The following is an 11,882-nucleotide window of genomic DNA, read 5'->3' on the forward strand; positions in this document are numbered from 1 at the left end:
GCAGGTGCGGGCGAAGTTGGTGGTGGGGGTGCGAGTCCCGGGAGGAACTGGGTGGCGGGTGACTGGGGCTTTACGCGCGTTTCCTGCGGGCTGGGTGCGTGGTGACCTTGGCAAGTGCTTGAATCTCCCGGAGCCTCAGTTTCCTCCGCTGTAAACGCGGTTTAATAACAGTAGCGACCCCTTGGGGTTGTTGAGCGAGTTTAGTGAGATTCGGTTGTCGAGGGCTTTAGTTAACACAGAGCTTGGCACGGAGTGAATGCGTAAAAGTTAGTCCGTATTGTTCTTAAAGGTGGAATCGGGCCGTCCTCACCACCGCCCGTATGCCACAGGCAGGGTCAGGGATTAGAACAGCTATTAATCTTGCATGCTTCTCTCCTCGGTCCCAGAGAGGTGGAGAAGAGCGAGTGCTTGAAAAAGAGGAGGAAGATGATGATGATGAAGATGAAGATGATGAAGATGATGTGTCAGAGGGCTCTGAAGTGCCCGAGAGTGACCGTCCTGCAGGTGCCCAGCACCACCAGCTTAACGGCGAGCGGGGACCTCAGAGTGCCAAGGAGAGGGTCAAGGAGTGGACGCCCTGCGGACCGCACCAGGGCCAGGATGAAGGGCGGGGGCCAGCCCCGGGCAGCGGCACCCGCCAGGTGTTCTCCATGGCAGGCATGAACAAGGAGGGGGGAACAGGTAAGGACTCCTCTGGGTGGAGGAAAGTGCTAGGTGGGGAGGAACTCAGCCCGAAAACAAAGCCCAAAGGCAGGTGGTTTTTTTTCTTTCCCAGCTTCTGTTGCCACCGGGCCAGACTCTCCGTCCCCCGTGCCTTTGCCCCCAGGCAAACCAGCCCTACCTGGGGCCGACGGGACCCCCTTTGGCTGTCCGTAAGTTGGGGTGTTGGAGACATGGGAGTGCTGCCCAGGTGTATGGCACAGCCGGAGGGACACCCGTGTTCACTGGTGCCCGTCTGTTTTGATGCAGTCCCGGGCGCAAAGAGAAGCCGTCTGATCCCGTGGAATGGACGGTGATGGATGTTGTGGAATATTTTACCGAGGCTGGCTTCCCGGAGCAGGCGACAGCTTTCCAAGAACAGGTGAGTTCCCAGCCCAGGACTACACACTGACAGACAAAGAGGGGCGCTCTGGGATGTGCCCTAACCCCGGCTCGCTCTCTTTTTTTGTCCCTGTCCCACCCAGGAAATTGATGGCAAATCTTTGCTGCTTATGCAGCGTACAGATGTGCTCACCGGCCTGTCCATCCGGCTCGGGCCAGCCCTGAAAATCTACGAGCACCACATCAAGGTGCTTCAGCAAGGCCACTTTGAGGATGATGACCCCGATGGCTTCTTAGGCTGAGCGCCCAGCCTCACCCCTGCCCCAGCCCATTCCGGCCCCCATCTCACCCAAGACCCCCCAGAGTCCAGGAGCTGGACGGGGACACCCTCAGCCCTCATAACAGATTCCAGGGAGGAGGGCACCCTCTTGTCCTCATCTCTGCCCCTTGTGTCTCTTTCTCTCTCTTACACATCTGCCCCTCAGCACGTCGGTGTGGGGAGGGAATTGCTCCTTAAACCCCAGGTGGCTGACCCTCCCCACCCAGCCCAGGACATTTTAGGAAAAAAAAAAATGAAATATGGGGGGCTTCTCATCTCCCCAAGATCCTCTTCCGTTCAGCCAGATGTTTCCTGTATAAATGTTTGGATCTGCCTGTTTATTTTGGTGGGTGGTCTTTCCTCCCTCCCCTACCACCCATGCCCCCCTTCTCAGTCTGCCCCTGGCTTCTAGCCCCTAGGGGACTAGCTGGGTTGGGGTTCCTCGGGCCTTTCCTCTCCTGCCTCTTTTCTTTCTGTTGATTGTCGCTCGAGCTGGCTGTATTGCTTTTTAATATTGCACCGAAGGTTTTTTAAATAAAATTTTAAAAAAAGGAAAAGGGGAAAAAAAAGAACCACGGAGTCCGTTTTATGAATGGGGCGGGGAGAGGGCATTAAAGAGCCTCTGGTTAGGACAGAATCATTTGGAGAGAGAGAAAAACGGAAACAATGAATTATAGCTGCCTATAACAATAATTGCTGCAGAAAGGTGGGAATCTTTGGGGTTTTTTTTCTCTGTAATCTCCCCATGTCCCAGAACTGAGCTAGGCACAGAGCAGGTGCTGAATTTTTGTTTTCCTTTTAGAGATGGTTTCATTCTATCACCCAGGTTGGAGTGCAGTGGTGCTATCATAATTGTAGCCTCAAACTCCTGGGCTCAAGTGATCCTCCCACCTCAGCCTCCGGAGCAGCTGGGACTACAGGTGCACTCTGCCATGCCCAGCTAATTTTTAAAAATTTTTGTCTGGGCGTGGTGGCTCACACCTGTAATCCCAGCACTTTGGGAGGCTGAGGCAGGTGGATCACGAGGTCAGGAGTTCAAGATCAGCCTGGCCAAAATGGTGAAACCCTGTCTCTACTAAAAATACAAAAAATAAAAAAAAAAACTTAGCTGGGCGTAGTGGTGGGCGCCTGTTATCGCAGCTACTTGGGAAGCTGAGGCAGAGAATTGTTTACACCTGGGAGGCGGAGCTTGCAGTGAGCCAAGATCACGCGCTGCACTCCGGCCTGGGCGACAGTGAGACTGTCTCAAAAAAATTTTTTTTTTTTTGTGGAGATGAGGGTCTCACTTTGTTGGCCAGGTTGGCCTCAAACTCTCAGCTGCAAGCGATTCTCTCTTCCTGCCTGGGATTACAAGCGTGAGCCACCATGCCTAGCCTCAAATATTGTTGAATGGTTGGCAGTTAAATCCTTGGGTTTATAAGCATTTTCTCAACTGTCCTCCCCAAGTCCCCATAAGACAACTCATAAAATCCCACCTTACAGAAGAGGCAGCTGGCCCGGCACAGAGATACTGTGTGCTCGGGATCACACAGGGTGGCATCTGACACCTGTCTGAGTTCTTCACTCCGAGTCTTTAAATATAGAGTATTTGACATAACGTGCATTAAAAACTATAAACCTGTCAGCCTTTGTCTACTGCAAAGAATCTGCTACAAAAATTTGGGGGCAGGAATCTGTTCTAGGACCATAGTAGGCTCTCCAGAGCTCATGGTCTTCTTCATTAAAACAACAAAATTCCTTCTGGGCCATCAGATGAGATCATGAGAGGAGAAGATTTCCAAGTGAAGATTTTGTTTGTTTCAAGACAGAGTCTTGCTCTGTCACCCAGCCTAGAGTGCAGTGGTGCAATCATAACTGGTGACAGCCTCGAACTCTTGGATACAAGTGATTCTCATGCCTCAGACAACACCCAACGAACATTTTATTTTTTGTATAGACAGGGTCCTGCTATGTTGCTTAGGCTGGTCTTGAATTCCTGGCTTCAAGCAGTTCTCCCGTCTCAGCCTCCTAACCTGTCAGAATTACAGACATGAGCCACCAAGACCAGCCTGAAGATTTTTTCAGATTTATTTATTTTATTGTTAGTAGTAGTCGTCAGAGCTACTACATCCAAAGTCCCTACTAAGTTCTAAGGCAGTTTCTCAACTCCATTAGAGATTTTTTGTTTGTTTTTTGTTTTTTAAAAAAAAAACACGCTGGGCACTTCAGGAGGCCGAGACGGGAGGATTGCTTGAGTCCAGGAGTTTGAAACCAATCTGGGCAACATAGAGAGGTCCCCATCTCTAAAAATTTTAAATTAAAAAAAAAAAAAAAAAAAAACCAGGGTTCTGGGAGTGAGGGGCTGGGGCCTGGGCAGCCTCATTCCATATACCTGTGCCGGGTTGAGGTGTTGGAGACACGTTTGGAGACCCCTCCACTCTAGGAATCCACCTCGAGAGATAAAGGTCCCGGCCCTAGCCACACCCCCAGGACACGGCCAGAGGTCACCTCCCTAGGCAGGTCCCTCCTCCCCACCGCCAGGTTCCCGCAGCGCGTGCGGCGCGTGTGCAGGGGTACGCGGCCGCGGGCGCGCGGACTGGAGCGGCGCGCCCCTCCCGCGTGTTGAAATTCAAAAGAGGCGAACGCCCCCGCCCCCGGCGCGGCGGCGCGGCTCCGGTGGAGAGGTCAAGGCAGGGGCCAGTCGGAGGCTCCCGGGGCGGGGTCGAACCCGCGGCCAACGTGAGCAGCAGCAGAAGCTTAAAGAGCTCAGGTCCCCCTACCCCCCCGCCTCTGGCCCTACCATGGCTACGGAGCAGTGGTTCGAGGGGTCGCTCCCCCTGGACCCTGGAGAAACACCGCCTCCAGATGCCTTGGAACCTGGGACGCCGCCCTGCGGAGACCCCTCCTGGTCGACACCCCCTAGCAGGCCTGGGAACCCACCTGAGCCGGACCCTGAAGATGCCGAGGGGCAGTTGGCTGAGGCCCCGGCCTCCACGCCTTCCCCCGAACCTCTGGTCCCCGGGCCCGGGCCAGCACCTCCCCGCCTATCCCTGGACATTTTGTTCAGCCCCATCACCCAACAGCTGCGCTACCTACTCAAGAAGGCGGATGATTTCCAGAGCTACTTGCTCTACAGGTGATGCTGGACAGGGTCCCAGGTCCCCATGGGTAAGGAGACTTGGAGGGGAGGCGACAGGATGGGTGACACATGCCAGGGTTGCAAAATGACAAGCGCTAGGAGCCAGAGGGAGGCAGTGGAAGAAGCTAGCATATCAGAATCCAGTTTAAGAGAGTGAGGAGGACTGTAGAATTCAGGGTAGGGCACTGCTGCTATTACTGTCCTGGCAGTGTGGGCCTGGGGTTGTCAAGTCTCTAGGACTTTTTCTCCCAGTTTTTAAGTGCTGTCTTAGATTTTGAACCCTGTGCCGACTAAACAAGACCCACCTGAGCCAAACTTGGCCTGTAGGACATCAGTTTGAGACTCCAAAGGATCATGTGATTCACACACCAGGTTTCCTTGTGACTCTCCAATTTCAGTGTCCATTGGTATCTCCTAGGAGGCTGGGTTGGATTTTGCTTGTTTTTGAGACGGAGTCCCGCTCTGTTGCCCATGCTGGAGTGCAGTGGTGCAATCTCGGCTCACTGCAACCTCCGTCGGCCGGATTGAAGCAATTCTCTGCTCAGCCTCCCGAGTAGCTGGGATTACAAGCACCCGCCAACACGTGTTGCCCGGCTAATTTTTTTTTTTGTTTTAGTAGATTCGGGGTTTCACCATCTTGGCCAGGCTGGTCTTGAACTCCTGACCTTGTGATCCACCCGCCTCGGCCTCCCAAAGTGCTGGCATTACAGGCGTGAGCCACCGCACCCAGCCAAGGTTGGGTTTTTTTTTGTTTTGTTTTGTGTTTTTTTGAGATGGAGTCTCGCTCTGTCACCAAGGCTGGAGTGCAGTGGGGGCGAACTCAGCTCACTGCAACCTCCACCTCCCAGGTTCAAGGGATTCTCATAAAGCTGGTTTTCTAATGAGACAGGGTCTTGCCCTATCGCCCAAGCTGGAGTGCAGTGGGGCAGTCATAGCTCACTGCAGCCTCAAACTCCTGGTCTCAAGCAATCTTCCCACTTCCACCTCCTGAGTAACTGGGACTATAGGTGCCACCATGCCCAGCTAATTATTTTTTGTGTAGAGACGGGGTCTTGCTACGTTGCCCAGGCTTGTCTGGAACTCCTGGCCTCAAGCAATCCTCCAGCCCCAGCCTCCCAAACCTCTGGGATTGCAGGAGTGAGCCACTGCGCCCAGCCCCTTAAGGAAGCTCTGGGTCCTAAGTGGCGATGTGAGACTCAGGTGTCAGCACTTTTAACAAGTGTTCCAAATGGGTTTGATGCAGGTGAACCAGAAAGATGTTCAGAAAAGACCTGAAACTGGGGGCTTTTCTAACAGGGGTCAAAGCCAGGGATACAGGTTGGGGTTGAGTAGAATGGGGGAAAACGGGGCGGTGGGGAGGGATTGTGAGGGATTGCAGGCAAAGGCCCCCTTCTTCCTTCAGCAGAGACCAAGTACAGAAGGAGCAGCTGGCCAAGGCCATGCCCACCTTCTTACAGATGTGTGAGCCCTACTTCCTGTACCTGGAGGCAGCCGCGAGAAGCGTACCCCACATCTATGGACCCCTGCAGGAGCTGGTCCGAAAGGGGGTGTGTGGAGGTTTCTTAGACCCCACGCCCCTTTCTTCTCGCAGCTCCGAGCCTGCGGGGATGGTGGAGGGGGAGGCCCACTCCTCTCAGGCCAGCTGATCTCACTGTATCCATCCTGTATGCAGCTGTTAGAGATCTCCCAACAGCTGACCCTGCGCCTGGAACAGCTGGTCCTCATGTACGCTTCCTTTGGGTTCGTGGACCTGGAGGAGACAAACCCCCTCAGGTAAAATGGTAGGAGATTCAGATGGGGGGGATGAAGGAGTCCAAGGCCCAGCTTCACCCCTCCATTCTCTCATGTCCTGCCAGCATCTCCTGTTTCTTTTGCGGGAGGTTCTCCATCAGCCTGTCCCATGAGATCTCCATCTTCAGATACTGTGCTCCAACCGCCTACACTGCCAGCCGCTTTCCCCGCTACCTCTATAAGAAGATGCGCTGGCACCTGGAAGCCACCCCAGAGGCCCCTGGTCGGGGACAAGATTCCCTTGTGGATTAGTAAGTCCTCTTACCCAAATCAAAGTCCTCCCCTTTCTATGATGAATGCCAATATGGCCCTCCAAACTGTCACCAGCAAAGTGAAAAGTGAGCCAGGGCCCAGTGCCATGGTTCACGCCTGTAATCCTAACACTTTGGGAGGCTGAGGCAGGAGGATCACTTGAGCCCAAGAGTTTGAGATCACCTGGGCAAGATGGCAAGACCCTGTCTCAACAACAAATTCGCCAGGCGTGATGGCTGGCGTCTGTAGTCCCAGCTACTTGGGAGGCTCAGGCAGGAGGATCACTTGAGCCCAGGAGTTCAAGGCTACAGTGAGCTGTGATTTTGCCACTGCACTCTACCCTGAGTGGGAGCAATAATCTGTCTCTTTAAAAAAAGTGAACCAGGAAACTAAAGGCTTTTGAAAGGCTACCTCTATTTTCTTAAAACCCACCCTCCCACCAAAATAAAAGTTCTCATCTTAAAAGGAGGCTGGCAGGGAGAAAAGGCCTTAGAGTCACATTCCTACCTGAGAACTTCAGGGCAACTTCTGATGAGTTCCCACTTCACCTCCAAAATTAAAGCCCTCAACAGAAGAAGCTAGGAAATTGATCACTTCTAATTACAGCTCCCTCCCCTCCCAGCTACTTCCTGTGCTATCGAGATACTTGGGAAGACACAGGCCAGAGTCCAGCCAATTCGTGCCCGCAGATCCAGAAGCTGTGGTCCATCGGCCGATGGGTGCCCCTAGGACCACCCGAGGATGACCTTTATTCATGGTAGGAGCTAGGGCAATAGCAACGTGGGCTTGGGCGCTAGACCAAGCGCTAGATGGGGAGGCAGAACCCCACCAAAGATAATCCACCTTCCCAAACACTGCTTCCCTTAGTAATGATAGTATTTTATTGTGCCCTGAAAAGCACTTCATGCAGACCCCAGTAACAACCCATCGAGATCTATGCTATTGGCCCCATTTAACAAAGAAAACAGGGTGCTCAGAGAAGTTGTTACCTGCCCAAGGACACACAGCTAGCAATGCGATTGGACAGGTCAGGACCAGTTATTCAGCCTCTAGGAGCCATTACTAAGTTTCTGATCAACAAGGAAACAAGTTTCCCCCGAGGGTTTTTCCCACCGGCAGCTGAAACAAAGCCTCTTTCAGCTGACGCATCTCACTTAAAGGGAGAGACTCCCGAGGGGCAGAGGGCACTCAAGTCCAGGCCTGTCTATCCCTGGCCCCCCCACCCCAGGATTTTGTGCCCGCAGCCGCTTGGGGACTACCAGCAGCTGCTGACCATCGGCTTCGAGGAGCCCACGCCCATGCTGGCCACCGACCTGCTGGTGCAGATCCTCACGGGCCAGGCAGGCCAGGCCCGGCCTCCGAGCGCAGCCGGGCCCGCGGGGTGGGCAGCGCAGGGGTCTTGAACCTGGGAAAGGGGGTAGGAGCTGGAACTTGACAGTTCCAAACTCCAGAAGAGGGGGCAGGGGAGGGGCTCACTCATTCTCTCAGTGCAGCCTGGCCTCGCCTTCCAAAGGGCCAGGCCGAGCTGACCTGCCTGCACCGAGTCCGGCCTGGCCGTGGGGCCGTGAATGCGGACACGTCAGTTTTGTGTTAAATAAAAGAAAGAAAGAGGTCACAGGCTCAGTGTCCGCTGCGAACGCCGCGCCCCTCCTCCGGGGGCATTTCCCCGCCCACTCGCGTGGCCTTCTGGGAAATGTAGTCTTTTGAAAGAAATCTGAAATTCGCCAATAGGCGGACGAGAGTTTGGCGCATGCGCACAGGCAGAAATGAAGCAAAAAGGGAAATGGTGCCGGTCAACAACCGGAACCCAGAAAACTGTAAGTTTAGGGTAGCGGGGAAATTCAACGCCCACTGGAGGAAGAGACTTAGGGCTACGCCCACTCCCATATTTTGACCCGGAAGTTATTTCTTTGTAGCGTAAAAGACTACTTTTCCCGACGTGCCCCAGAAAAGTGCCCTCGATCAGTTTCCGAAGGGCCCGAGTTAGACTTTCTTTTTCTCTTCCAGCTTTTGGTACTTGCCAGACAGGTCGTCGTCTTTCTCGGGGTATCCAGGGTGCGGACAAGGTGGGAGAACCCTATGGAATCCAAGCTTAGGATCTCTTAGCCTCTCTCCAACCTCGGACTGGAGAGGAGACCCTGGCTGAGGGAAATGAACTCACCCGCTCAAAGCTCCGGCGAGCAAGTGGCGAACCTTGGACCCGAACCGGGTACTTGTGGCACGTTGCAAGGGGAAGGGTGTCCTCCTGAGCCAGGTGTCACTCAGCCGCTGGTTATCTCCTTTTAATCCAAGGAGGGCCCTTTTGGTTACCCTTCCCCCCAGCACCCAGAGCTCTGCCTTTTTTTTTTTTTTTTTTTTGTATTTTTAGTAGAGATGGGGTTTCACCGTGTTAACCAGGATGGTCTCGATCTCCTGACCTCGTGATCCGCCCTCCTTGGCCTCCCAAAGTGTTGGGATTACAGGCGTGAGCCACGGTGCCCGGCCACTATTGCTCTTCCATGTGTATTTCTGGTGACAATTTCTGACTGCATCAAGGATGTTTTTAGTCCACAGCTGTGGTCTGAATGACATCAAGGAAATCCTGATGCTCCCTGATACTGCTTTGAGGGAGGCCCTGTGAGTTTTCCTGTGGCTCTAAGATTTTTTGTGGGAAGGGAAGGGTCTTGCTCTGTCACCCAGGCTGGAGTGCAGTGGCGCGATCCTGGAACCTCTAACTCCTGGGTTCAAGTGATCCTCCCACTTCAGCCTCCTAAGCAGCTGGGAGTATAGGCAGCATCGATGCCCCTATTTTATTATTATTATTGTAGAGAAGGGGTCTCGCTATGTTGACCAGGCTGGTCTTGAACTCCTGGCTTCAAGCTATCCTCCCACCTAGGCCTCTCAAAGTGCTGGGATTACAGGCGTGAGCCACCATGCCCGGCCTTTAAGATTCTTTAGCCTCGTGGGGTCCAGTGGAAATATCAAGTGAGTTGCAAACGCAAATCACGTATGTAATTTCAAATTTTCTAGTAACCACATAAAAAAATTAAGAGGTTAGATTCATTTTCGTGATATTTTATTTAACCTGTTATACCCAAAATATTATTTCAATGTATAATCCATGTAAAAAAACTGAGGTATTTTCCTTTTTTGTACTGTCTTAGAAATCTTGGCGTGACATGGTGGCTCATGCCTGTAATCCCAGCACTTTGGGAGGCCGAGACAGGCGGGTCACTTGAGGTTACAAGTTCAAGACCAGCCTGGCCAACACGGCAAAACCCGGTTTCTATTCCATATACAAAAATAAAAAGGTGGGTGTGGTGGTGGGCGCCTGTGATCCCAGCTACTCAAGAGGCTGAGCCAGGAGACTCGCTTAAATCTGGTAGGTGGAGGTTTCAGTGAGCCGAGATCGCACCACTGCACTCCAGCCTGGGCAACAGAGCGAGACTCCATCTTAAAGAAAAAAAAAAAAAAGCCGGGCGCAGTGGCTCATACCTGTAATCCCAGCACTTTGGGAGGCTGAGGCAGGCAGATCATGAGGTCGGGAGTTTGAGACCACCCTGGCCAACACAGTGAAACCCCATCTCTACTAAAAATACAAAAATTAGCCGGGCCTGGTGGCGGGCGCTGGTAATCCCAGCTACTCTGGAGGCTGAGGCAGGAGAACTGCTTGAGCCCAGGAGGCGGAAGTTGCAGTGAGCTGAGATCATGCCATTATACTCCAGCCTGGGCAACAACAGCGAGACTCTGTGTCAAAAAAAAAAAAAAAAAATCAGAAAAAAAGAAAATCTAGTATTTCACATTTCCAACATATTTCAATTCAGACTAGCCACAAGCAGCTCTAGACAGTCTCCTTTAAGTCAAATCCACTGTCTGCTTAAGACAGGGTTTCGGGTGGGTGGTGACAGTACAGTACTGGAAGGGGAAGGAAACAAGCTTTGTTTCCTGGGTCCTGTTGCTCAGCAGCTTTCTACACCCTTGATTCTCAAACTTCCTAGTGTGCATCAGAATCACATGGAGAGTCTGATCATCAGCCTAAGTCTGGGATGAGACCCAAGAAAGTGGTTTTTTTTTTCTCTCTCTCTCTCTTTTTTTGGTAGAGATTTTGTCTTGCTATATTGCCCAGGCTGGTCTTGAACTCCCGGACTCAAGCAATTATCCCACCTCAGCCTCCCAAAGTGCTGGGATTACAGGTGTGAGCCACCACGGCTGGTTGACATCATTTTCTTAAATGCCCCTCCACTAAACCCCCTGAGGCTGCCCCACATGCTTCCCTGTAATCACAGCACTTTGAGAGGCCAGGGTGGGTGGATCACCTGAGATCAGGAGTTCAAGACCAGCCTGGCCAACATGGTGAAAACCCATCTCCGCTAAAAACACAAAAATTAGGCCGGGCGCAGTGCACCCGGGCCCCGTCCACTGATGACATACTTAGTTCTTGGCTCCCCTGCTGGAAATTAAGACCAGCCTCTAGGTGTTTCCATTTCCCACCTTCTCAGGCTCTCTCCTGCCTTTCTCCACATAGCTCCCACAGTCACAGTGAAGTATGCTGAGGATGGGGTCACTGGGCTGACGATGGGGTCGGCTGATGAGCCCTTCATGGGCTGAGCTGCTCTTGGATGCAGCCCTGTATCAGCATGACCTCTCTGTATTTTATGTATACGGATTTCACTAGACATTTGATGCCCCTGTATAAGATACGGAGTTGGACAGAGCCAAGAGGTTTTTTTGGTTTTTTTTGTTTGTTTGTTTGTTTTAAAGACAGAGTTTAACTGTGTCACCCAAGCTAGAGTGCAGTGCCATGATCTCAAGAGCCAAGGTTTAAACAGCGATTCTAAAATGTTCCTGGGGTGGGTGTGGTGGTTCACACCTGTAGTCCCAGCTACTCAGGAGGCTGAGGTAGGAGGATCACTTGAGCCCAGGAGATCCAGGTTACAATGAGCTGTGATCATGCCACTGCACTGCAGCCTGTGTGACAGAGCAAGACCCTATCTCCAAAACTGAAAACATTTTTAAATTTAAACTTCCTGGGTCTCCCCTTTTCTGGTCTTAGTGAATTTTTTTTTTTCCTTTGATTACAGATCTCACTGTTACCCAGGCTGGAGTGCAGTGGCTCAATCATAGCTCACTGTAGCCTCAACCTCCCAGGCTCAGGCGATCTCCTGCTAAACTTCCAGAGTAGCTGGGACCACAGGCACATGCCACCACACCTGGTTAATTTTTTGTAGAGATGGGGTAGGGGGGCAGTGTCTCACTATGTTGCCCAAGCTGGTCTTGAACTCCTGGGATCAAGCAATCCTCCTGCCTTGGCCTCCCAAAGTGCTGGAATTACAGGCATGAGCCACCGCATCTGGTCCTCAGTGCACTTCTTTTTTTTTTTTT

General features: G+C 52.4%; 2 protein-coding genes across 2 annotated transcripts; both read left to right on the plus strand.

Moving 5' to 3' along the window:
• Window positions 1-86: 86 nt before the first annotated feature.
• Window positions 87-1,929, plus strand: SAMD1 (sterile alpha motif domain containing 1). Its single transcript, XM_011981787.1, has 4 exons — window positions 87-681; window positions 776-872; window positions 970-1,081; window positions 1,185-1,929. The coding sequence occupies exons 1-4, from the start codon at window positions 321-323 to the stop codon at window positions 1,341-1,343; spliced, it is 729 nt and encodes a 242-aa protein (XP_011837177.1). The 5' UTR covers window positions 87-320; the 3' UTR covers window positions 1,344-1,929.
• Window positions 1,930-3,930: 2,001 nt separating this feature from the next.
• On the plus strand, window positions 3,931-8,126 carry LOC105540994 (chromosome unknown open reading frame, human C19orf67). Its single transcript, XM_011981788.1, has 6 exons — window positions 3,931-4,475; window positions 5,881-6,025; window positions 6,151-6,251; window positions 6,335-6,520; window positions 7,144-7,278; window positions 7,750-8,126. Exons 1-6 carry the CDS (start codon window positions 4,141-4,143, stop codon window positions 7,922-7,924), a joined length of 1,077 nt encoding a protein of 358 aa, XP_011837178.1. The 5' UTR covers window positions 3,931-4,140; the 3' UTR covers window positions 7,925-8,126.
• Window positions 8,127-11,882: the final 3,756 nt, after the last annotated feature.

Source organism: Mandrillus leucophaeus, unplaced genomic scaffold (assembly GCF_000951045.1).
Source record: "Mandrillus leucophaeus isolate KB7577 unplaced genomic scaffold, Mleu.le_1.0 Scaffold230, whole genome shotgun sequence".
Taxonomy (NCBI): Eukaryota; Metazoa; Chordata; class Mammalia; order Primates; family Cercopithecidae; genus Mandrillus; species Mandrillus leucophaeus.

What these genes read in the sequence shown, in the direction of transcription:
- LOC105540994 (XM_011981788.1), top strand. Translation starts at nt 4,141, where the DNA reads ATGGCTACGGAGCAGTGGTTCGAGGGGTCGCTCCCCCTGGACCCTGGA. An exon ending in AGGAGCTGGTCCGAAAGGGG is followed by an intron (nt 6,026 to 6,150) that starts GTGTGTGGAGGT and finishes TCCTGTATGCAG; the next exon opens with CTGTTAGAGATCTCCCAACA. An exon ending in GAGGATGACCTTTATTCATG is followed by an intron (nt 7,279 to 7,749) that starts GTAGGAGCTAGG and finishes CCCCCACCCCAG; the next exon opens with GATTTTGTGCCCGCAGCCGC.
- SAMD1 (XM_011981787.1), top strand. Translation starts at nt 321, where the DNA reads ATGCCACAGGCAGGGTCAGGGATTAGAACAGCTATTAATCTTGCATGC. An exon ending in GAACAAGGAGGGGGGAACAG is followed by an intron (nt 682 to 775) that starts GTAAGGACTCCT and finishes TTTCTTTCCCAG; the next exon opens with CTTCTGTTGCCACCGGGCCA. An exon ending in GGGACCCCCTTTGGCTGTCC is followed by an intron (nt 873 to 969) that starts GTAAGTTGGGGT and finishes GTTTTGATGCAG; the next exon opens with TCCCGGGCGCAAAGAGAAGC.